The sequence below is a fragment of the Alligator sinensis genome, unplaced genomic scaffold (assembly GCF_000455745.1).
Source record: "Alligator sinensis unplaced genomic scaffold, ASM45574v1 scaffold1484_1, whole genome shotgun sequence".
NCBI lineage: Eukaryota > Metazoa > Chordata > Crocodylia > Alligatoridae > Alligator > Alligator sinensis.
The window spans coordinates 199,885-224,184 of NW_005843243.1; the positions used below are offsets into that span (position 1 = coordinate 199,885).

Consider the following 24,300-nt stretch of genomic DNA (forward strand, 5'->3'; position numbering starts at 1 on the left):
AGCATTCATGACTCCCAGCTAAATCATCGAAAAAGATGCTCTAACATGAAAGCCCCATTTGCCTTGCTTTTTCACCTGGGAGATGCTTTCTGGGAGAATCAAAAAAAAAGAGAAAAAAAGAGACCATGTGCAATGAAAGGGTCTTCCAGGTGAACAGTGCTCAATATGGCTGGAAAATTCTCGAGAAGGGCCAAGTTCAGGAGCTTCCTCTTTTCTTTACGTTATGCAAGATTTCTAGGCTGAAGAAAAAGAGCAAGGAGTGAGGAAGTCACTTCCCCTATGGCTCCCCTAACACAGGAACATCACCCTAGTGACACTGTGTCCAGCAGGACATGTCTAATAGGAATTAAACACATTGACGCCCAAACAAGTACGAGTTCACAACCCTCTTCCCACCGACTTGTGACAAATACCAGCTCAGCACGAAGTGAAGGAGCTCCGTGAACCTGCTGTGTCTGCCCCCTTCAACACCACCTGCCTTTCACAGCTTATTTTTGGATCACTTGCAAATCATCTCTGAGCCAAATTTGTATGTTTGACGCTCCGTCAATGGCCTCCTGATGCTCAGAGCCCGTATAAGTGCTCCAGGACACTAGGGACAGCCTGGTGATCAGTGCAGGCCAGGCACACGTACCAAGATGGTCTCACTGCCTCCCCTGCTCTGCCTTGTGGTGCTCTGGGTCCAGGGTAAGCAGCAAACTGAGAGAGAAGTTGCATCAGTATAGCAAAACCATCCTTTTTCCAGAAGGAAAGAGCCCAAGGAATTGTTTCTCTGATGCATTAAAATGATCCAAGAAATGCTTTGCCTTGGCAGGTAGGGACTGCAATCGCGACAAATGATTTACTTAATCCCTAATACCAAGATCCAAAGCCCATTGGAGTGACCAGAAGTTTTTCTGGGGATTTCTGGGGGCTGAGGCTGTAACCTAGATGAGCAATGAAGAAAGGGCTGCAAGCAAAGAAGCACTTCTGGCTGTGTGTTAGCATTTCAGCCAGGAGACAAACTCACTTAATTCTGTAATAATGCGCACAAGGAACATTGCTAAAGCATCCAGATTGTCTAGTCAGACTGGTTACTTGGATGCTAGAGGCACTATGTTAATTTGGGGAGGGACGGTATTTGGTTTTTTTCTAATTCTAGGTTCCTCCGGGCAGGTTGTGGTGACTCAGACCCCAGAGTCCCTGGCGGTGTCTCCAGGAGATCAAGTGACCATCAAGTGCAAAGCCAGCTCCAGCTTTACTTATAGTAGCTATCAGGTCTTAGCCTGGTACCAGCAGAAACCTGGACAAGCTCCAAAGCTCCTCATCTATCGTGCTTCCACACAGCAGTCAGGGCTGCCAGCCCGGTTCAGCGGCAGTGGCTCTGGCACTGATTTCACTCTCACCATCAGCAGTGTTGAAGCTGAAGATGCCGGAGATTATTATTGTCAGCAGACCCACACTTCACACAGTGATACAATCCCATACAAAAACCTGCCATGCTGCCCAGCCCAGCACCACAACTGCTTGCTGAAGAGACACGTGATCGACACAACTGCTATACTCAGTACCAGCTCAGGGGTTTCCACAGGACATCACTGTCTGAGACACAGATACCGTCACACTTCCTCTGTGGCCCAGCCTGCAGGAGATACCAGCCCAGCTGTACAGGCTTTGGGTGGGGGGCAGACCAAGACCCCCATGGTGGAGGAGGGAGTGCAGTACGGACAGGGCAGCTATTATCAACCACAGCATGTCTTAGAAGAAGCAGCCTGCTACCAACAGCGAGGCAGGACAAGCTCCTCCGCTTCTCCTTTGCAGTGAGCCTACCTGCACTTCAGACTAGCTCAGTGGCTGCGGCTTAGTAACCATCTAAGTCACAAATCAGCAGGGTTGATTCTATACTCCAAGAAAATACAGTGGAGCCCACAAAAAGCATCATGGGAGAGTGCTCAGCAGACACATTTCCTGTTGAAAGTTGCATGCCTTCCCCAACTATCCGACTTGCAGCAACAAAACGCCACCAAGCATCATAGAGAAATAGGTCCAAACACTGCAGGCTCCGTTCTACCTGCATTAACTGGATTGGGTCTTGCAACCACCTGTGAGGCTGTCAGTCAGCAGCAGTACTACAGGAACAGCCTGGGTTGCTCTTGTACGGACGTGTTTTTCTCCTCCAAGAGACCCCATCACCCAGTTGTTATTCTTTGAAAAACATCAAAATTCATGTCTCTGGTCTGCTCTTTCAGTGGACTGCCTAATCACTTCTGGAGAACTGTTTCCCATGCCCATGCTGTTCTTTACTATTGTGTGTTTCCATCTCTGCCTGTGTCACATGTGAGCAAGAATCAGGACTGCTGACTAATCTGCCTCGGTTTTGAGGAGTGGAGATTGTTCTCTTTATTTGATACGCACCCTATTATTTCAAACCTGCTCAACAGAGCATTAAACACATTGTGCAAATCTGAACGTAGCTTCTTCTGAGAAGTGCAACAGCTCAGCAGCCAGCCTCCCAGAAGTTTTGGAGGCTGATGCGATTGGTTTCTGTGAATTTGACAGGGGATGCAAAATTCACCTTTAACCAGACATGTAGCCTGAAGAATAAATCAGAAGAGGCTGCTGCCCAGCTGTAAGAGCAAGCTCTGAATGTGACGGGTTCCTAGGCTCTTCTGTGAACACTGTTCTGCTTCAGCACAAGTGAAGCACTTGGATTAGGCTGAACTCTGGTTTCATCGACACAGGAGTAACTGATTAACCAGTTAAGCTGAGACCAGTCAAGTCCACGGACTTCAATGGGAGTCGACATGTCCATCCATAGCAGAATCTGTCTCCATCTAAGGCCTGTGTCTCTGCAGCACACGGCGAGGCACATGACTTTTCAATGCTCAGAACGACTGATCGCTTCCCGCTGCTAGGCACTGTTATGTTCATGGCTTACTGCTCTAATTTGATCTCATTTGAGTTGGTCTAATAAAAGATACTGGATTTACCCAAAGAACCTTGTCTGGCTTACTAATAAGCACTGGACAGCTCAGACACATCCAGAGGCTCAAAAGCCTCTCTCAGCCTCACTTCATTTGGCTGCCAAGGCTCTGCATCCAGAGTGAACTCAACCAAGAGGAGGCCTTCACTTTCTTTTTTATACATATTTAAAGACCAGGTGTGAATATTTATATTAGCCCATTCTGCATATTTCACTTCTGACATTCTCCAGATTGCCGTGAGCCAATATAAATGCTCTGCTGCACTTGCTACAGTCTGTTGATCACCATCAAGCCAGGGAGCTGTATCAAGATGATCTTGCAAGCTCAGCTCTTCTGGCTTTTGGTGCTCTGGATCCAAGGTTAGATTTGTACCAAAAAGGCTTAGCCACAGTCTACAAAAATCCCACTTACTTTATAATATCTTTGGGACATTGAGTATTTGTACAGCATCTGGTAAGACTGAGCTCAATTGCATGGGGTGTTGTGGGCACATAAACATTAAATAGCTTATTAACAATAGCTCTTCAGAGATTTACACTAATAATTGCAAAATCTCTGTCATTTCAACCAACATAAAGCGGGAAAAAACATAAAATGATGTACTGTAGAGATAGGAGTTAGCATGAAAGGCCATCCCAAGCTCAGGACTAATATCACTGCTGCAGAGTGATATTGCTATAGCAATGATGTAAAGACACACATGGGAATATTGTACAGGCTCAGCATCAACTAATTTCACTGCCTTCATATGTATGAGTATTAACTTATAGTCTCTTTGGAAATTCAGGTTCTAGCGTGTGTGTTTTGATGGCTCAGATTCCAGATCCCTGGGTGGTAACTCCAAGAGACACAGTCACCATCGAGTGCAAAGCCAGCTCAGCCATCCCAGGCTGTTATATCTACTTACACTGGTACCACCAGAAACCCAGACAAGCTCCTAAACTTCCTATTTATTAGGCTTCCAACTCTTCACTGGAGTCTCAGACTGGTTCAGTGGCAGCAAGTCTAGCACTGATGATACTCTCACTCACCACCAGAATTGTTGAAGCTGCTGGAGATTATTATTGCCAACACAGCTATAATTACTCTCTGATACAGACCCATACAAAAACCTGTTTCTGAGGTCTGAGTCAGTGATGAAATAAAACAGACTACATTTGTGCATGCATGTGGCTGACATTTTTTTTTCTTTATGTACCAAGAGCCACTGGCCATCACCTTTGAAAACTCATGGTGATCATGAGAGGTCCCAGATGACTGGACTAAACAGCCCAGTCTACCGTATCATGGAGTGAATCTCACCTGCACAACCTTTTGCTGATATTTCCTGTGCCGGGGGTAAGACTAGTACCACCTCCCCTCTAAGCTTCTCTTCTGCCTGAAGTCATTGGCACCCTAGAAGTTGCCAAGTTATTTAACTGCCACCCAACATTCAGGATTGACAGTCGGAAGGGGTACCATCTACTGTAAATCACAGTAGCAGGCGAACGTGACCTGAGCTGATATGGGCCATATTTTTATAGCTAGAATGTCAGGTATAGGTCAAGGAAATTAATAAATGAACCCCCACATTTTAATTAACATATCATTTAAACACGTGGTAGACAAGGGACATGTTTGGAAAGGTGGTTAACCTTAGTGTTAGACTATCACATCCAGACACTTAATGATGAACTTCTACACTATGTCCAAGAGATGGCAGCCTGTAACTTATTAACTAGAGCCTTGGCAATTCCGGCTGCACACCGTGAAGAGAGGAAACACAAAAATAGAAAACACTGTGCACAGTTTAAAATTACACAAATAATAACTAAGCAAATCCTCTACAGGATACAAGTAACTGTCACAGGGAGTCATGCGGATCTCACTTCAACAATATTCATCAAATCAACGGCCTCCCCCAAGGAAGTGTACTTACACCACTGTTATACAACATCTATACAGATGACCGACCAATTGTTTTGGAAATAAAACTTGTCATCTATGCAGGTGACCTGCGCATAAGAGCCCAAGACTGGCTTTGACCATGTTGAAAAATCCCTAAGCGAGGCACTAGCTGGCCTTACCTTATGCTACATTGAAAACCAATCGCACACCAACCCACTGAAAATATAAGTATGTGCCTTCCATATGAAAAACCATGAGGCCAACTACGAGCTCAAAATCACATGGTCCGGGATCCCACTGTCCAAAACCAGTTCACCTTGGAGTTGCCCTCAATTGAATACTCTCATAAGAAGACCACATCATGAAGACAAAACCAAAGGTGAGCTCTTAGAATAACATCCTGTAGAAGTTTACCAACTCGAAATCGGGAGCTAACTCCTCAACCATCCAAACCGCTGCCCTGGCTCTCGGCTTCTCCTCTGCTGAGTATTCATGCCCTGTATGAGAGAGAGCCATGCATGCTAAGTGCTTGAGCTCATCCTGAACGATAGCTGCTGATGCATCTCAGGATGTTCGAAGCCTACCAGCCTAAGCAGTGGGTACCTGCTAGCTAGCATTGCTCTGCCTGACATCAGAAGAGCAGTGGCCAGCAGGATACAAGGATTGAGACAAACTAAAGATGTGAGACACTTGCTGTATGACTATCCTGCAGCACACAAGACTGAAGTCATGCAGGACCAGCATCCAACCTCTCGATGCTACACCTAAAGAGACATGACTACAGATGTAGAACGAGAGGCTGAAAAAAATCAATAATGATGAAAAAACGGACATTTCAGTGGCTGAATCCTTACTATGATGGCAAAGGTAGCAATGTCTCAGCTGCCTCTACACGGGAGTCAGATGCTCCAAGGAACTAATGAAGAAGTGGGGCCAGATCATTGTTTGACCCACCTGTAACTGGCACAGAGCCTCAAGTGATGCAAGACCTGCTGCAATACCATCTGCTTGAAGGCACATGTACAATGAAAGATCCAACAAAGTTCAATAAACAAGCACAAGCACATGTAACAAAATGATCAAATGTGGTGTACAGACATGAGAGGAAGAATCAGTAAACTGACAGAGCCAAGTCTAGTGAATTTAATGTGTGTTATTTAAATCTTTCCATAGAAAATAGCCATCCTTATACATCAAAGGCCTGAGCATATGCAGCAGACATTGAGATGGTAAGCTCTGCAGAAATTAATTAACTGTAATTAACTGATTTTTTTTCCCCTGAGCAATGAGAAATCACAAAGGCTCCATTTTTCTCCCTGTGCTCAGCACTGGACAGCTCAGAACTGGGGAACATTATTTTGTCACCGCTTTCATCATTTGTTTGTCACAGGGACAGCAGTGGGTTGCAGTCCCCTTGTTTCCCTGTACACCTGTGGTACGGCCAGTCTGCCCACTCTTACCCTGCACAGTAAAAATGCTGACCAGTTGGCCTGTGTGAATAGGGAAGTATTCATTTTGGATTTGGCTGATTCGGAGGACAGAAATTCGATTCAGAGATGCGGATCACTGTACTAAATGATTTGGCCAAATCAACTTCGGAAGATTTGGTGCTGATTCGGACACATTCGGATCAGCCAGGGAAGAGCAGGCACATCCAGGTGGCCTCAGGTTCTCCCACGACTCCTTTGACTGTGCCTGCCTCTCCCGGGGCAGGGGAGCCATAGGAAAAGGCCCCATGGTGGCCCTGCCTGGCCCCATCCCCCTCCCAGCCCCAGCCAAGTCCCAGCACTTTAAGAAAGAAAAGAAAAAAAAGCCCCGCACTCACCTCCTGCAGCAGCAGTGACAGGGCCGCTGGGCGCTTGTGGCAGAGCCCACCCATGTTGCGGCACCTGAGTGGCACTTGTCACATCACATGGGCTTGGCAGGGTGCTGCACGCTGTCTGGGAGCTGCGGCCACTGGGGCTGAGTGGTGCTGGGCTCCCGCTGACACACGGAGGCTGGGGCTGAGTGGTGCCGGGCTCCCAGGCAGCACATGGCACCCTGCCAAGCCCATGTAATGCAACAGATGCTATGTGGGTGCCAAACGGGAGGGCGGGAGGCAATCCCCACTGCTGCACGGGGGGCCTCTGCCACAAGCCCTCAGAGGCCCTGATCACTGCTGCCAGAGCCACTGAGTGTGGGGCTTTTTTGTTTTGTTTTGGATGGGCTGGGGAGGAGCCACGGGGGCCCTGCCCTGTTGCTGCTTGCCAGCCAGCATGGCAAGCATGGGATGTGGGCACAGCAGCACTGGGAGCTGGGGCTATGCCCTACTGTTGCTTGCCTCCTTCAGCCTGGAGCAAGCTGCACCCACATCCCCACCCCCACCAGCTGTCTCCCCTGCCCCGGCTGGACAAGCGGCAGCAGACCTGAGACCCCGCTTCCAGTGCTGCTGCATCTGAAACCCACACCCCGCTGCCTCCCTCCCCAAGTAATGTACCCCCCACCCGGGCTGGGCAGCTTATCCCAGTCCCAGTCCCAATCCCTCCCTCCTGCATGCTCCTTCCCTCCCCCAACCCCAACAGATTTACCAGCTGGAGAAATCTGTCAGCTGCCTGTTTAGTCTATGGCCAAATCTCCAAATCTGCCAAGTCTTTTCCGAAGGTTTTCTGAATAGACTTGGATCAATTTGGAGCTCTTACTTCATCTCCTGATTTGATTTGGATTCAGAGATTCAGTCCCCGAATTGGGCCAAGTCTCCTCTGAATTGAATCAACTACTGAAACTTTGCATAGCCCTACTGGCCAGATTAAGGGCACCTCCACTGGTATTTATGGGTCCAAACCCTCTTTGTTCTTCTCACTGACCTTTTTTTCAGTGAAACATCTACTTCCTCTGCCTAGTAGGAGTGCCAGCAGAAGAGATCCAGGTCAAAAGGCAGGGGGGGCTGACATGCCTCTTCTCCCCTCATTTCCAGAATTCCCCAATGAATGGTACAACCATGGTACCTATGAGACACCTGTCTCCTTCTCCTGTACTCCTCACAAGACCAAGATGGGCTGTATGCTCCTGCAGGTAGTCCCAAATGCCTTGGTAGGAGTCGCTGGGGTGCTGCAGAGACAACTAAATCCCAGGAGAAGCTCCTGAACTGGCATGCGGACTCTATTTGTTATATTGGAGCCCCAGCCTGAGCCAGGACAGCCAGCTGTGGTGGATGCAGAGATGTCTGGCCCAGAATTAGTGGTGCTAAGACTGGAGGTGATGGAAATCATTACTGTCAAAGGCCCTGACAATGACCACTATTAACTCATCCTTAGCTATTTGTTCACATATGCTTCCCTTAGACTGGCACTGGGAAGGGCTGCATTCAGTCTAAAGGGAGATACAAGCCTGTTCTCCACTGGCTCTGGTTGTGTCTGAGCACACAAGTTAAAAAACAAAAGTCTGTCACATAAGTTTCCAGTCATTATGTGGTACCCTCAATAGTTTACGTTCATTTTTTAGACCCTTTCCCTTCCTGGGGGAGTCTGCACAATCTTAAACAGGGCTGCTACATTGTCCAGATCACTAAACACAGTGTCCTATACAGCATCCAGAGACGGTGTTTGGGCCATGTGCATGCACCACCAGCAAGACAGCTCTCACATGAGCCTGGGAACTGGCTCTTATCTCACTGCCAGGGAAGGAAAAAAACCCCACATCCCGCAGCGTGATGAAGTTGTTCCTAATCCCCAACTTTGATTTCCATTAGTGCAAATTAAAATTGTTATTCTGCCTTGAATTCGAGAGGAGGAAAAAGGTTATAGCTTTTGACATTGCCTTCTACACAAATGGCTTGTTTCGCTCACCTGCACTAAGTAGCAGGGAGGAGAAATCTTTCTTCCAGGCTACATCAATGCAAAACCCCTTCCTCCTTCCAGCCACATTACAGGACATTTAGTCATAGCAGGCAGCCAAGAACTCAGATCTACAAAGCACTGACTGTTATATCAACACCAACTAACCGATGGCTGGAGATGCAGGCTCTGTTAGACAACCTTTGCAAGGACAGTTATGGATTTCTTTTCATTTGTTCCCAATGGAGTGGGCAGGCCAGGCCTGGAAGAGTACCGTGGGGAGCTGGTGCATCCTGGTAAGGGGGTCTCCCCACCTCCCCATTGGGAAGCAGGAAATAGAGGGAATCTATTACAATTCATATATTTTGAGATAAATTTTGAGAGCTCAGACCTCTACTTTATTTCTATGCATGTTACTTGTAATAACTATTTTACTCACTACAGTTTACCTCATATTGAAACAGATAAAACACATAAATTTGGAGGGGGGCAAGCTTGGGAGCCTGGTATAACTGTTTCCCATCCCCTTCCTCTCAAAGGCCTCATAGACAGAGCTAAGTTAGCAACCGCCATGGAAGTGGCACACTGCTCAGGATATGGGTTCATGTTATCTTGACTGGGAAAAATGTATCATGCCAATTCATCATGGATTACTTACTGGACTTGGGAGTTAGTAGTATGATTTGTGACTTTTTTCCTCTGGGCTGGAATAAAACCTGTTGTGGGTAATTACCACCTGCCCTTTCATTCAGAGGAGCAAAGCATTTACAATTCCCAGCAAAATCATGGAAAAAGATGCTCTAAACCCCCAAATGCCATGCTATTTCTCCTGGCACAGGATCTTCATGAGAAACAAAATAAAAAATACAATATGCTATCAAAATGTCTTCCTGGTTCAAAATGCTTAATGTGGCGGGACAATCCTCTAGAAAGGCAAAGTTTGGGATCTTGCTCTTTTCTTTACGTTAAACAAGTTTTCTAAGGTGAGGAAAAGGAGCAGAGTGAGGAAGTAATTTCCTCTGTGGCTGCTCTAGCCCAGGGAGATCACAGCAGTGACTGTGTGTCCAGCAGGACTTGTCCGGTACGAATTTAACAACCTGGCACCAAAATAAGTATGAGTTACCAACCCTCTTCCCATCCACTTGTGACAAATACCAGCTCAACATGAAGTGAAGCAGCTCCGTGAACCCGCTGTGTCTGCCCCCTTCAACACCACCTGCCTTTCACAGCTGATTTTTAGATCACTTGCAAATTATCTCTGAGCCAAATTTGCATGTTTTACACCCAGACAACGCCCTCCTGATGCTCAGAGCCAGTATAAGTGCTCCAGGGCACTTGGTCCAGACTAGCGATCGGTGCAGGCCAGGCACACGTACCAAGATGGTCTCACTTGCTCCTCTGCTCTGCCTGGTGGTGCTCTGGGTCCAGGGTAAGCAGCAAACTGAGAGCTTCATTATAGCAAAATCATCCTATTTACAGATATGAGCAGTGCTAGGAATGGGTTTAAAGGGTGATTAAAATGCTCAGAGAAATGCACTCCCTTCAGAAGGAGGGACTGCAACCAAGACAAAGATTTACTTAATCACTATGACCAGCACCCAAAGCACACTGGATGGAAGGGAAGTTTTTGTGTGGATGTCCACAGGCTGAGGCTGTAAGGCTGAACGATCGCATTTCGTCCCGGAGACAAACACCCTTGATTCTGTAAGGAGGCACACAAGGAACATTGCTAAAGCATCCATGTTGTCTAGTTCGAGTGATTACTTAACTTGATGGAGGCACTATGTTAATTCAGCATTTGTTTTTACGTCTAGGTTCCTCCGGGCAGATTGTGCTGAGACAGACCCCAGAGTCCCTGGCGGTGTCTCCAGGAGATCGAGTGACCGTCAAGTGCAAAGCCAGCTCCAGCCTTACTTACTCAGGAAATGAATACTTAGCCTGGTACCAGCAGAAACCTGGACAAGCTCCAAAGCTCCTCATCTATGGTGGTTCCACCCGGCAGTCGGGAGTGCCAGCCCGGTTCAGCGGCAGTGGCTCTGGCACTGATTTCACTCTCACCATCAGCAGTGTTGAAGCTGAAGATGCTGGAGATTATTACTGTCACCAGTCCCGCAGTGATCCTCACACAGTGATACAAACCCATACAAAAACCTGCCAGGCTGCCCAGCCCTGCACCACAGCTGCTTCCTGAAGAGACGCATGATCGACACAACTGTTACACTCAATATTGGCTCCGGGGTTTCCACAGGACGTCACTGTTTGAGCCACAGATACCGTCACGCTGCCCCTGCTGCCCAGCCTGCAGGACAGATCAGCCCAGGAGCGCAGTCCAGGGGAGTTTGCTCCCCAGTCTCACAGAGTTCACCCCACCTGCACTAGGGGCTCATTTCTTCTTCCAGCACAGCATTTATTTTGTTCCTGAAAACCAAGCAATCCCTGTTCCCCGCCATGGCACGAACACAGTTGACCCCCAGCAGAGTGAGAGCCGGCAGGGCCAGCCCGGGGCTTCACAGGCAGCGCTGCTGCAGGGAGGCCTGGCTGTAGGTGGGACGGCTGCAGAGGCAGCGACAGAGAAGTTCATGATGCTCTCGTCACCCAACATGGCAGATAACAGGGAGCAACACACTACCTCTCTTGGATACACGTAAGACGGACTAGGGGCATGAAGCCTTTGCAGGAGGGGAAGGGGCAGAATACGGTGCATTGTCTAGTCCCAGAGAGGAGCCCAGGAGGTTGTGGTAGGAGTTGCTTTATCGAGCTCCCCCTTTTCCATTCCCTGGGACTGGTCTCTACATCTCTCACCCTGCAGTGAGTTCCCTCCAGCAGGCTGACTGCACTTGCAAAAGCATAAGTACTTGCTTTCCTCACAATATTTCTTCTTTCACACCCACTCATTCAGTTCGGGGAAGAAAAGAGATGGGGAGGGGAGGGACTGAGAGATCAAGAGAGTGCGCGGCTTCATCCTGGAGGGAATGGAGGGAATGGAGGACACTGCTCTGGGTTTCTTCACAGTGAGATTCCCCTCCAACCTTCATCACTTTCAGCACAAAACACCTGGACACATTCACAGGGCATGTTCATCACTGACATCCTTTACATTTAGGGGCTTCAGTGGGATGGATGGTTGTATTGAGCATGGACTGGACTTCTGCAGGGAGGGAATGAAATCCTGGGGAAAATTTAAAACCATGATAGACCCATACACACACACCCACACACACACACACGTTTGTCATCCAGGAGCAAGTTGGCTTGTAAGGGAGTCGACGGAGCTGTACACCATGTGGTATCTTCAGGCTCTCCTCTGGGCCCAGGGAGATACAGTCACAGGAGGTTGCTTCTCACATTTCCATGGGAGAATATTGCATATTTCCAACCGACCTCACAGCCCCTGCTCCGAGCAGGCATCGCTGGTACCGTGACACGCTGCATATGGCTCAGATTGGGCTCTGTCACTCGAGACACACCAGGGCCACTTCCGAGGTGTCTCCAGCAGAGAGTTGTTGGCATAGCCAGGCTGCAGATTTTAGCGATACACAACTTGTGACCAGTGTGACTGCACTGCCACGTGACCTTAGGGCAGTCAGAGTTATTCCTGCACAAAGGTGCTTTGTAGCCCTACGGAGAGGCTGGAATAAAAAACAGCTTTGCTGCAATGGGAGCGCTCTGTCTGCACAGCATCCTACTGTGACTACACCAGGGAAGTGCTCTGACCTCAGACCTGGCCTCAGTCTGCTTCTCAGGCCTCCAGGGACCTGATTTAAGAGAAAACGGAGCCACAGGGGAGAGACTAAAAGAAAGAACTATAAACTGGTTTCACATGTTATCAAATGGGCAGTAGAGCATAGGTCCATTCGTGTGGCATACAGAGGTGGATGGACACTCACGGCTTTAGGGTCAGGTAGCAAAACAGACCTGAGGACCATATTCCAAGGGAACAATCCATATAGCCCTGCCGAACTAGTAAAGCACCAAAGAAACCAAAGCCATCTCTGCTTCCTGGTATAAGTTCTGCTATCTCGCATGTAAAGCAGAGTGCAAAACAGGCGCCTTTACGCCTAAGTTCAGGAAAGATTCAGAACAGATGAGAATATATGACCCCCTTGATTTTCTATAAAATATCTTTTTTCTCTGCTAATAAAATTCAGAACAGTTCCAAGGAAAATTCCTGTTTATATTTTAAGTAGGAGGGGAAAAAAAACTCCCACATCTCTTTTCTCCAACAGGGAAAGTGGTAGGCTGCGTGAAACAAAGCAGTAAGGATACATTTGCATCGCAGACAAAAAATACAAAAATGTTTCTATCATGGTTTTCCTAGTTTCCCAGTCAGCTCCAAATCTCCTGTAAACATGAAGATAAACTTCCAGCTATGTCACCAGATGGCACTACAAGACTTTAATTTGAGAGCTGCTCAGTTCACTGAACAATGCAAGCGACTTACTCTAGGAGCTTAATGATGGACTTTAGACCCTGGGTTCAGAAGTCATTGCCCTGATTGTATGAGATACTGGGAACCAAAAGACGATTTAGGTTTGAGGTCTCCATAGCTCAGACTGCATTATACAGGTTTGCTAAGATATCAACTGAAAGCAGCAACAGAAAAGTCACAAGGGCAGAGTTAGGATTTCCCATTGCAGTGTTCCCCTAATAAGATAAGTCACAGCACGAAAAGCACTAAAGCAAGCAAATAGTATTCAGGTATCGGTGCTGAGCTGCAAACATTAGCTCCCTTTTCCCCCAACATGGATCCCTCTTTAGCTCCCTCAGTGCTAAGAAATGGCATTTCAGTGCAATGCAAAGAATAAGGACTGGGTGCTCCTTTTCTTTTGCAGCATCTACCATGTTCAGACCCTGATCCTAATGGAGTGAGTTCGGCACTTCCACAGTGGGAACAAGCAGTGAGAGCAAGAACAAACCACCTTCTAACACAGCCTCCTCAGTCGATTTGTTAGGCTTGGGTTGAACCTGTCCTCTTACACCCGAGCACCTCTCCATTCTACGCTGAACCTCTTGGGATCCGATGGAAATGTTCATATCTAACCAAGTTTGCATTTTCAGTCTTGACTGACATCCCTGAGTTGCTCTGCACTGGTGTAACTATTCAGTGATGCTTGTCACAGTCCGTTCGTCAGGTAGGGCCAGTGAGACTTATCAGGATGATCTCCTGAGCCCAGCTCCTCTGGTTGTTAGTGCTCTGGATGCAGGAAAAGGAACTACAAGGATCTCTTTGACCTCAGCCTACCAGACAGCTCACATACCTGTAAAGTGTCTACTGACTCTGACTGTCTTGTCCCTAAAGAAGAAAGACCTTGTTCAGATATTTGGCCCTGATACAACCCCATTGAAGTGGAGGAGAGCCTTTCAGCTGGTTTGCACCTGTTCCTACATAGACTAGCATCTGAAAAACTAGTATTATGATTATAAAAACTGCCTTAAACTAAATAAGCCTGAGCTGTAACAACTATAGGGATTTTCGTGGGGAAAAGTACCTTGTTGATCAAACAAAACAACATATGAATTGTAACACTCTGCTCTTTGTTTTTACCTCCAAATTGCAGCCGGGAGATTGTGATGGTGCAGACAGAGGCAATGCCCCAGGGGAGACAGTCCCCATCAAGTTCAAAGCCAATTCAAAGCTTATGATCAGAGATTTAGACAAAAAAAGTCTCTTCTGGCACCATGAGAAATAGTTACAAGCTCCTAAGCAACTTATCTATCACACTTCCCCGCCTTGCTCTGCAATCCCATCACGGTTCAGCGGCAGTATCTCGGGAAGTGCTACACTCTCACCCCCAGCAGGGCTGAAGATGACGATGCTGGAGAACGCTGCTGTCAGCAGGGCAAGACTGCACCATTCAGTGACACAGCCCAGTTCAAAAACCTGCCTGTGCAACTCAATTAAGCACCACAGCCATTTCTTACACAGAGCCACCAATGCAAGGCAAGTGCTACACTTGATATATCAGCAGCCTCTCAGCACCTATCGATCTGGACGGAGACTCCCCCTGTGCTCTCACTGCTGTCACAGGGCAAATGTGCTGCTGAAGATATTTACTCCAACACAGAAGAGGGTATATCACAGGAATAATGTAGTGAAATGTAATGTAAAGTTAAGCAGATTGCACTGACTTAATTTCTTCCCCAGTCTCCAAAAATCATTCTGGCTGACAGTGCATGAAGACAAGTGGACGACGTCATAATGAGAACGTCTCGGTGCATCACCTATAGTGCCTCCAAGTGGGGACGTGGGGACTGGAGCGCATTGGAAGATGTCCCTTGGGAAGACTTCCAATGTTCAATGCCTCTTACACCGGCCATGTGGCAGAGTGCTTCTCCAGGGGTGGCCACGAAGCTCCTGGAGTCCCCGCAGCCCTCACTATGTGGCCAAACACCCCCATCATATTTTGTGGTTGATTATTATTTAGAGGGATGCTGCCCCAGGGCTTCCTAAATTACTCTGAAATGGCCACTGGGTGCACTGTGGTCCCCCTACCTTGTAGGCTAATTGCACGGCTCCGGTCCTCCCCTACACCATGCTTCGGAGCTGGCCTCCTCAGTGACGTTCTTTCAAGTGGCCTCACCTCTGGGGCCCTGGACCCTCACTCGCCCCACACTCTCATCCCCTCAATCCAGGCTCCAAAGCCCTCCCTGGGTCCCTAGGAACCTCCTCCTCCCCTTAGTTCCTCCCCAACCCTCCAGATTGCTCTGGATGTCGTCCTCCATGTTGGCCTTCTGACTGCAGCCATCCTGCAGAAGCGAAGGTGTCTCGGTGGGCTCCAACATGCTACTGCCAGCTTCTCTCAGGACCGGGGCTTATACCTGCTCTACACCCAGCCCTCCTCCAAGCTCAGGTGACTCCCTCTATCAGGCTTAGCTGCACCTGCGGGCTCCCTGGCTCAGCGGATCCCCAATTACCCCTGGCCCACAGGCTGCCTGACCTCTCACAGTGGGGGTCGCCCCAAGTGCCTGGACAGAGGCAGGACTGAAGGAACTCAGGAGTTGCTGGGAACCATCCTCTTGGCCTGAGTCATGCTAGACATGAGGCTAAATGACCATAAGTATCCCTCTCATCTCTAAGTCTCTGAATCCCGGGGCATGTACAAATGAAGACACTGCAAGACGGAAACAGGCAAAACCTGAGTCTGCATGCTGCGCTGTGGCACGGCCCATGTGCACACTCTTTTCTTGCAGCTTAAAAATGCTGGCCAGCTTTATTTTGGTGAATGGCACCTCCACTTGCATTCATGGGTCCAAACCCTCTCTATTCTTCACACTGACCTTTTCGTCCATGAAACATATGCTTCCTCTGCCTAGTAGGAGTGCCAGCATAAGAGATCTCCTGGTCAACAGGAAACCTGAGTTTGGGAGCCCTCAAACTTGTCAGCCCACAAGCCTGTTCTCTCATCATGTCCAGACTTCCCCAAGGAGAAGTGGTGGTGACTGCAAGGGGTAACTGAGGGGAACTTGGCACTTGGCACTGAAGCCTTGTCTGCTCTCAGTCACACCGGTGTTAACTCCAGAGAGGTCCCACTGTGGTACAAACCTGAAGCAGCAGAGAGCAGAAATGGCCCCTCCATCTGGTCTAAGAAAGCACACTTGCTGTGAATTGCTGGGTGTAAAAAAAGCAAAGCTAAGACCTTACAAGATGTGCGGAGGCACAGACAGCTGTCTTGGAGTAAATCCACAGCAGCACATTAGAGACAACCAGGATACCTGTAAGACAGCTGCCACCCTCTCCGGCACTCCTTACAGAAAAAGGAAGAGCTGCATGCCCCGGCAGGTAGTCCCAAATGCCTTGCTGGGAGACACTGGGGTGCTGCAGAGACAACCAAACCCCAGGAGAAGCTCCTGAACTAGCACGTGGGGCCCATTTGTTACACCGGAGCCCCAGCCTGGGCCGGGGCAGTCGTTCAGGTTGGATGCAGTGATGTCTCTCCCCGAATTAACGGTGCTAACAGTCAGCCCCAGTGACAATGACCACTACTAACCCATCTTTAGCTATTTGTTCACATCCGCTTCCCTTAGATTGGCACTGGGCAGTGGTTCATTCAGCCTAAAGGGAGATACAAGCCTTTCCTCTGCTGGCTAGGGTTGTGTCTGAGCGCACAAGACGAAGGACAAAAGCCTGTCACAAGTTTCCATTATTTACATTGAACCCTCAACAGCTCAGGGTTGTTTTTCAGGCCCCTTCCCTGCCTGAAAGGGGGAGCTGCACAATCTTAAGCAGGGCAACTACGCTGTCCAGATCACTAAACACGCCACCATCTCCTACACCATCCAGAGACTGTGTTTGGGCCACGCACATGCACTGTCACGGAGACTGCTCTCACACGAGTCTAGGAGCGGGCTCTCACCTGGAGAAGGCAAAAACCCCATAACAATCCCAACAGGAAGATATCCTCCTCCCTGCCCCCAAATCTGGCAGTCAATTTGACCCACAGTGTATGAGCAAGACCCACCAGCCAAGGACCTAAAAGGACTCTCAGGACCATGCTGAGCAGCAGCACACATACAGGGGCCTCAGGAGATCACTTCCTCCAGTCCCCTGGCTCACGACATGGTCATCCCTGTCTAAACTATCTCATCCCAGTGTTTATCAAACCTGACTGCAAAACCTTCCCAAGAGGGAGATGCCACAACCTCTCTAGGCAAAATGTTCCAATAACTAACCACCCACAGTGTGATGAAGTTCTTCCTAATCCCCAAACTCAATTTCCGTTACTGCAAAATAAAAATGTCCTGCATTCAAGAGGAGGGGGAAAGTGTGTTGCTTTTGACATTTCCGTCCACACAAATGGCTTGTTTCACCAATCGGCAATAGGTGGGGAGAGGAGAAACCATTTTTCCAGGCTACATCATCAACACAACACCTCCTTGCAGCCACATTACAGGACATTTAGTCGTACCAGTCAGCCAAGAACTCCGGTCTACAAAGCAAGGACTGTTATATCAATGCTCTTATATCAACAAGACTGTTATATCAATGAAAGGTGGGCAGCAGCGTACCGCAGGATTAGGTGCTTGGTCCACTACTTTTCAACACCTTTATTAACAATTTACATGTGGGGGGAAGTGCTCACTGGCCTAGCTCATGGATGACACCTAGTTACGGGGGAGCATGGTCACGCTTGAAGATAAGCTACATATAAAAGCAGACCGAGACCGGCTGGCAAGTTGGGCGGATCGGAACCTGGTGAAATTCAACATCAAGAAATGTAAAGCGCTCCACCTGGGGACAAGCAACCCCCAACACACCCACAGGCTTGGTGGCACTAAAATGACTAGCACCACAAATGAAAGGGACCTCGGGGCAATAATAGACCACAGTATGAATATGAGCTGGCAGTACAATGCTGTAGCAGGTAGGGCAAATAATCTGTGGCATGCATCAATCGATGCATCTCCAGCAAAACCAAGGAGGCGATTCTTCTGCTCTACTCAGCACTGGTGAGACCGCAGCTGGAGTACTGTGTCCAGTTTTGGGCACCACACTTTAACAAGGACGTGGGCAAGTTTGAGAAAGTCCAAAGAAGAGCCACCCGTATGATCAGTCTTGCACAGCAAGTCATTCAAGGAAAGGTTGAGGGACCTGGGACTCTGCAGTGTGAGGAAAAGAAGGCTGAGCGGGGACCTGGTTGCAGGTTACTGCTACACTAGGGGAGGACATCAAGGGCTCGATGAGCAACTGTTCACCAGGGCACCCAAGGGGAAAACTAGGAGTAATGGCCACAAACTCCTGGAAGACCGATTCAGGCTCAACACTAGGAAAAACTTCTTCACAGTCAGGGTGTCCAGACTGTGGAATAAGCTCCCTCCAGAGCTGGTGCAATCGCCTACCCTGGCAATCTTCAATAGCCATGGAAATAGCACACTGCTCAGGAGATAGGGGCAGATTAAGTTGACCAGGAAATTATATTATTCCAATAAATCATGTATTACTTACTAGACTTGGGAGTTACTACTATGATTCATGAGACTTTCCTGCTAGGCTGGAGTAAAAAGTGTTGTGGGTCATTACCTCTTACCCTTTTATTCAAAGCATTCATGATTCCCCACAAAATCATTGAAAAAGATGCTCTTAAAAGAGACCCCATTTGCCTTGCTGTTTCCCTTGGCAGATAGTCTGAGAAAGAATGAAAATAAAAAAAGACAAAAGCAATGGAAGTGTCTTCCTGGTGCAAAATATGTCCAGTTGCTGAACAATCCTCTAGAAGGGCAAAGTTCAGGACAGTGATCTTTTCTTTAGCTTACACAAGATTTCTAAGTTGAGGAAAAGGAGCAAGGAGTGAGGAAGTCACTTCCTCTGTGGCTCCCCTAGCACAGGGAGATCACAGCAGTGACCGTGTGTCCAGCAGGACATGTCCAGTACCACTTAAACAAGCTGGCACCCAAACAAGTGCTAGGTCACAACCCTCTTCCCACCCACTTCTGACAAACACCAACTCAGCACAAAGTGAAGGAGCTCTGTGAACCCACTGTGTCTGCCCCCTTCAACACCACCTGCCTTTCGCAGCTTATTTTTAGATCACTTGCAAATCATCTCTGAGACAGATTTGCATGTTTTACACCCAGTCAACGCCCTCCTCATGCTTGGAGCCAGTATAAGTGCTCCACGGCACTTGGTCCAGACTGGTGATCAGTGCAGGCCAGGCACACGTACCAAGATGGCATCACTGCCTCCCCTGCTCTGCCTCGTGGTGCTCTGGGTCCAGGGTAAGCAGCAAACTCAGAGGGAAGTAGTTTCATTACACCAAATCCATCCTTTCCACAGAAACAAAAAGTTCTGGAAATTGGGTTTATCAGGTGCTTAAAAATGCTCAGAGAAATGCACCCGCTTAGAAGGCAGGGACTCCGATTACTTCATCTCTGTGACCAGGATCCAAAGCGCACAGGAATGAACATTAGTTTTTCTCTGGATGTCCACGGGCTGAGGCTGTAACTCTAGATGAGCAATGAAGAAAGGAGTAGAAGGAAAGGAGCACTTCTGGCTGCACGTTAGCATTTCAGCCAGGAGACAAACTTGCTTTATTCTGTATGAAAGCACACAGGGAAGATTGCCAAAGCATCCAGATTGTCCAGTGGGACTCATTACCTAGACGGATGCAGGCACTATGTTAATTCAACATTTGTTTTTACTTCTAGGTTCCTCGGGGCAGATTGTGCTGACTCAGACCCCAGAGTGCCTGGCGGTGTCTCCAGGAGATCGAGTGACCATCAAGTGCAAAGCCAGCTCCAGCCTTACTCATATTAGATCTGAAATTAGCTATCAGGAATTAGCCTGGTACCAGCAGAAACCTGGGCAAGCTCCAAAGCTCCTCATCTACCTTGGTTCCACCCGGCAGTCGGGAGTCCCAGCCCGGTTCAGTGGCAGTGGCTCTGGCACTGATTTCACCCTCACCATCAGCAGTGTTGAAGCTGAAGATGCTGGAGATTATTATTGTCAGCAGACCTACAGCTTATATCACACAATGATACAAACCCATACAAAAACCTGCCAGGCTGCACAGCCCAGCACCACAGCTGCTTCCTGAAGAGACACATGATCGACACAACTGCTACACTCAATGCCAGCTGCAGGGATTCCCCGGCACCCAAACACGTCACTTGTTGAGCCACAGATACCATCACACTGCCCCTCCTGCCCAGCCTGCAGGACAGATCAGCCCAGGTGCTCAGTCCAGGGGAGTTTGCTCCCAAGTCTCACAATTTTCACCCCACCTGAACTAGGAGCTCATTTCTTCTTCCAGCACAACATTTCTTTTCCTACTGAAAACCAAGGTATCCCTGTCCCCCCCGTGGCACAAACTGGGGGACCTAGCGTGTATATGGCCTTATCCTGGAGGGATTGAAAACTGCTCTGGGTCTCTTCTCAATGAGATCCTCCTCCACCCTCTCCCCTCCCCACAAGCCCTTGCAGTATGAAAAAGCTGGACACGTCCACAAGGCACAGGCACCACTGAAGTGCTCTTCATTGTGGGGCTTCAGTGGGAAGGATGGGTGCACTGAGCACAAACTAGACTTCTGCACGGAGGGAATGAAATCCTGGGGAAAATTAAACTCACACACACAGAATTGTCATCCAGGAGTAAGTTGACCAGTAGACACAACTATATACCATATTATCAGCAGCCCCTGCTCTGGGCCCAGGGAGATACAGTCACAGGAGGTTGCTTCTCAGATTTCCATGGGAGAATATTGCATATTTCCAACCTACCTCACAGCCCCTGCTCCGAGCAGGCATCGCTGGTACCTAGACACCGTGCATGTCAATCAGATTGGGCTCCGTCACTCTAGATGCTGTAACTGCAGTGGGTGCTCGTGGTTTGCACAGCATCCTACTGTAACTACACCAGGGAAGTGCTCTTAGCTCAGACCTGCTCACTGTCTACTTCTCCGGCTCCTGGTGACCTCGGTTCAGAGAAAATGAAGCCACGGGGGAGAGATTTAGATGAGAAATATAAACTGTTTTGCACATTACCAAACGGACAGTGGAGCACAGGTCCATGACTGTGGTATGCAGGGGTGAATGGAGATTCAGGGCTGTAGGGTCCGATAGCAAAACAGAATTGCAGACCTTATTCCAAGGGAGAGATCCATAAACACCTTCCTAACGACTAAAACACCAGAGAAACCAAAGCCACCTCCGCTTCCTGGTGAAAGTCCCACTACTGCGCACCCCACAGGACTGCACAGAAGCCACCGGTACTCCTAAATTCAGGAAACAGTTCAGAACAGGTGAGAATATATGAACTCAGTAACGTTTGTCTAGAAAATATCTTCTTTCTCCATTAAGAAAAAAACATCACACCCGTTCCAAAGAAAAATCCTATTCAAAATTTAAGCAAGGGAGAAAAACCAAATTCCCACAACGTTTTCCCTCAACAGGGAAAAGTGGTGGTAGATATAAAGCAAAGCAGTGAGGAGACACTGGAATAGCAAGCGGAAAATATAATAATGGTTCTGTCAAGTTTGTCTCGGTTTGAGGAACAGCCGAGTCAGCTCTAAATCTTCTGCAAACACGAAGATCAACTTACAGCCCTGGGCCACGAGATGGCACCACAAGACTTTCCTTTGGGAGCTGCTCAGTGCACTGAAAAAATCAAGCTACTGATTCTCGGAGCTTAAACATGGACTTTAAACTGTCCTTTAGAGACCCTCGGGATCAGAAGTCATTGCCCTTCTTGTATGAGGCACAAGAAACCATCAGAAGATTCAGGTTCAAGGTCTCCACAACTCTGAATGCATTAAGCAGATTTGCTAAGATGTCAATTCAAGCAGCAGCAGAAAGAGCCACAAGGCCAGAGTTAGAATTTCGCTCTGCAGCGGTCCCCCAGGAAGGGAAGCCACAACATTAACTGCACAAAAACTGGGCTAATTAAATGCAAAATGGTATTTAGGCATCAGTACTCAGCTGAGAACATTTCATTCAATTTCTAAGCCAACACCGATCCGCCCTTAGCTCGCTCAGTGCTGAAATATGCCATTTCAATGCAATGCAAAGAATAAGGACTGGGTGCTCCTGTTTTTGTGCAGCATCTACCACGTTCAGACCCTGATCCTAATGGAGTGTGCTCGCACTTCCACAGTGGCAGCAAGCAGTTATCGGAAGAACAAGCCAGCTTCTCATACAGCCTCCAGGGTTGATTCATTAAACTTGGGTTGAACTTGTCCTCTTATGCCCGGGCACCTGTCCACTCTACTCTGAACCTCTTCGGATGGGATGGAAATGTTCATATCTAACCCAGTTTGCATCTTTCAGTCCTGGAGGACATCCCTGAGCTGCTCTGCACGGCATCATTATTCTGTGATGCTTGTTACAGCCTGTTGAACACATTGCACCAGTCAGACATATCTCGATGATCTCTTCTGCTCAAATCATCTGTTTGTTACTGCTCTGGATCCCACATAAAGAACTACATGATCTCCTTGATCGCTGTCCACCAAATAGCTAATGTCCCCATAAAGTTTCTACTGACTTCTGGCAGTCTTGTCTCTAAACAGGAAAGACATTGTTCAGATACCTGGCCCTGATACAACCCCCTTGAAGTGGATGAGAGTCTTTCAGTTGGTTTGCACCTGTTCCTAAATAAATTGGCAGGTGAAAAAAAAAAGTCATGATTATAAAAAAGTTATGTTTTAAACACTGCTGTAAGCTAAACAAGTCTGAGCTGTAACACCGATATAGGACTTTTACAGGAAAAAGTACAGCGTTTGTCAAACCAAACAACATATAAACTGTAACCCTATGTTCTCTGTTTTTGCCTCCAGATTCCCGTGGGGACATGGTGGTGACTCCGACTCTAGCAGGGCAAGAGTGCACCACACGCAGTGACACAGGCCAGACACCTGCCTGTCCAGCCTTTCAACGCCTGTCCATCTGGAGAGAGACTCCTCTTGTGCTCTCACGACTGTCATGGGGCAAATTTGCTGCTGCAGATATTTGCTCCCATATTGAAGGGAGTATATCACATGAACACATATAATGTCAAGTTAATCAGACTTCACTCTTAGGATCATTTTTGGATAGTGGGGAAGAAGTTGACTGATGGTGCTGTGAAGACAGTGGATGACTTCATAATGAAAACATCTCAGTGCACGATCTTCAGTGCTTCCAAGCGGCGACATGAGACTGCGAGTTTAGTTTGCAACATTGCAAATTGCAACGATGCAGCCATCATCTCACCCCAGGCCACGGGAGAGGTGGACAGGCTCTGCAGAAAAAAAAAGGATCAGGCCCCACACCACTTCTGCCTTCAGCAGGCTCCTACTAAATGCAAAAGCAGTGAGGAGCCTGATCTTTTTTCTTCCCCCGCAGTGGAGCCTGCCTGCCTCTCCCGCAGCCGGGGGTGAGCTGCTGGCAGCGCAAGTAGTCATTGAGCTGCTGGGGGCTCCAGTCCTTCCCTCTGAGGTATCAGTGCCGCTGGGGCCGCTCAGGTGGGTGGCTAGCAGACAGGTATTCCCCCAACTTGGGGTCATAGATTCATATAGATTCATAGAAGTTAGGGTCAGAAGGGACCTCAATAGATCATCGAGTCCGACCCCCTGCATAGGCAGGAAAGGTCTAGATGACCCCAGCTAGATGGTTATCTAACCTCCTCTTGAAGACCCCCAGGGTAGGGGAGAGCACCACCTCCCTTGGGAGCCCGTTCCAGACCTTGGCCACTCGAACCATGAAGAAGTTCCTCCTAATGTCCAATCTAAATCTGCTCTCTGCTAGCTTGTGGCCATTATTTCTTGTAACCCCCGGGGGCGCCTTGGTGAATAAATACTCACCAATTCCCTTCTGTGCCCCCGTGATGAACTTATAGGCAGCCACAAGGTCGCCTCTCAACCTTCTCTTGCAGAGGCTGAATAGATCCAGTTTCTCTAGTCTCTCCTCGTAGGGCTTGGTCTGCAGGCCCTTAACCATACGAGTGGCCCTTCTCTGGACCCTCTCCAGGCTATCCGCATCCCTCTTCTTGGACCTATTCATCATGCATCTGCTGATGCACGATAAAGTGCCATTAGCTTTTCTGATGGCTTCGTCACACTGCCGACTCATGTTCATCTTAGAGTCCACTAGGACTCCAAGATCCCTTTCCACTTCCGTGCCACCCAGCAGGTCATTCCCTAGGCTGTAGGTGTGCTGGACATTTTTC

The 24,300-nt window shown here is 48.3% G+C and overlaps 3 gene segments (V, D, J or C); all 3 read left to right on the plus strand.

The window, feature by feature from the left end:
* Positions 1 to 638: 638 nt before the first annotated feature.
* Positions 639 to 1,803, plus strand: LOC102378189. The segment is given in 2 exon segments: positions 639 to 687; positions 1,142 to 1,803. Coding segments are annotated over 2 exon segments (711 nt in total).
* An 8,220-nt stretch (positions 1,804 to 10,023) lies between these two features.
* Positions 10,024 to 10,853, plus strand: LOC102378427. The segment is given in 2 exon segments: positions 10,024 to 10,091; positions 10,477 to 10,853. Coding segments are annotated over 2 exon segments (426 nt in total).
* A 6,927-nt stretch (positions 10,854 to 17,780) lies between these two features.
* On the plus strand, positions 17,781 to 20,193 carry LOC102378669. The segment is given in 3 exon segments: positions 17,781 to 17,877; positions 19,235 to 19,375; positions 19,805 to 20,193. Coding segments are annotated over 3 exon segments (627 nt in total).
* Positions 20,194 to 24,300: the final 4,107 nt, after the last annotated feature.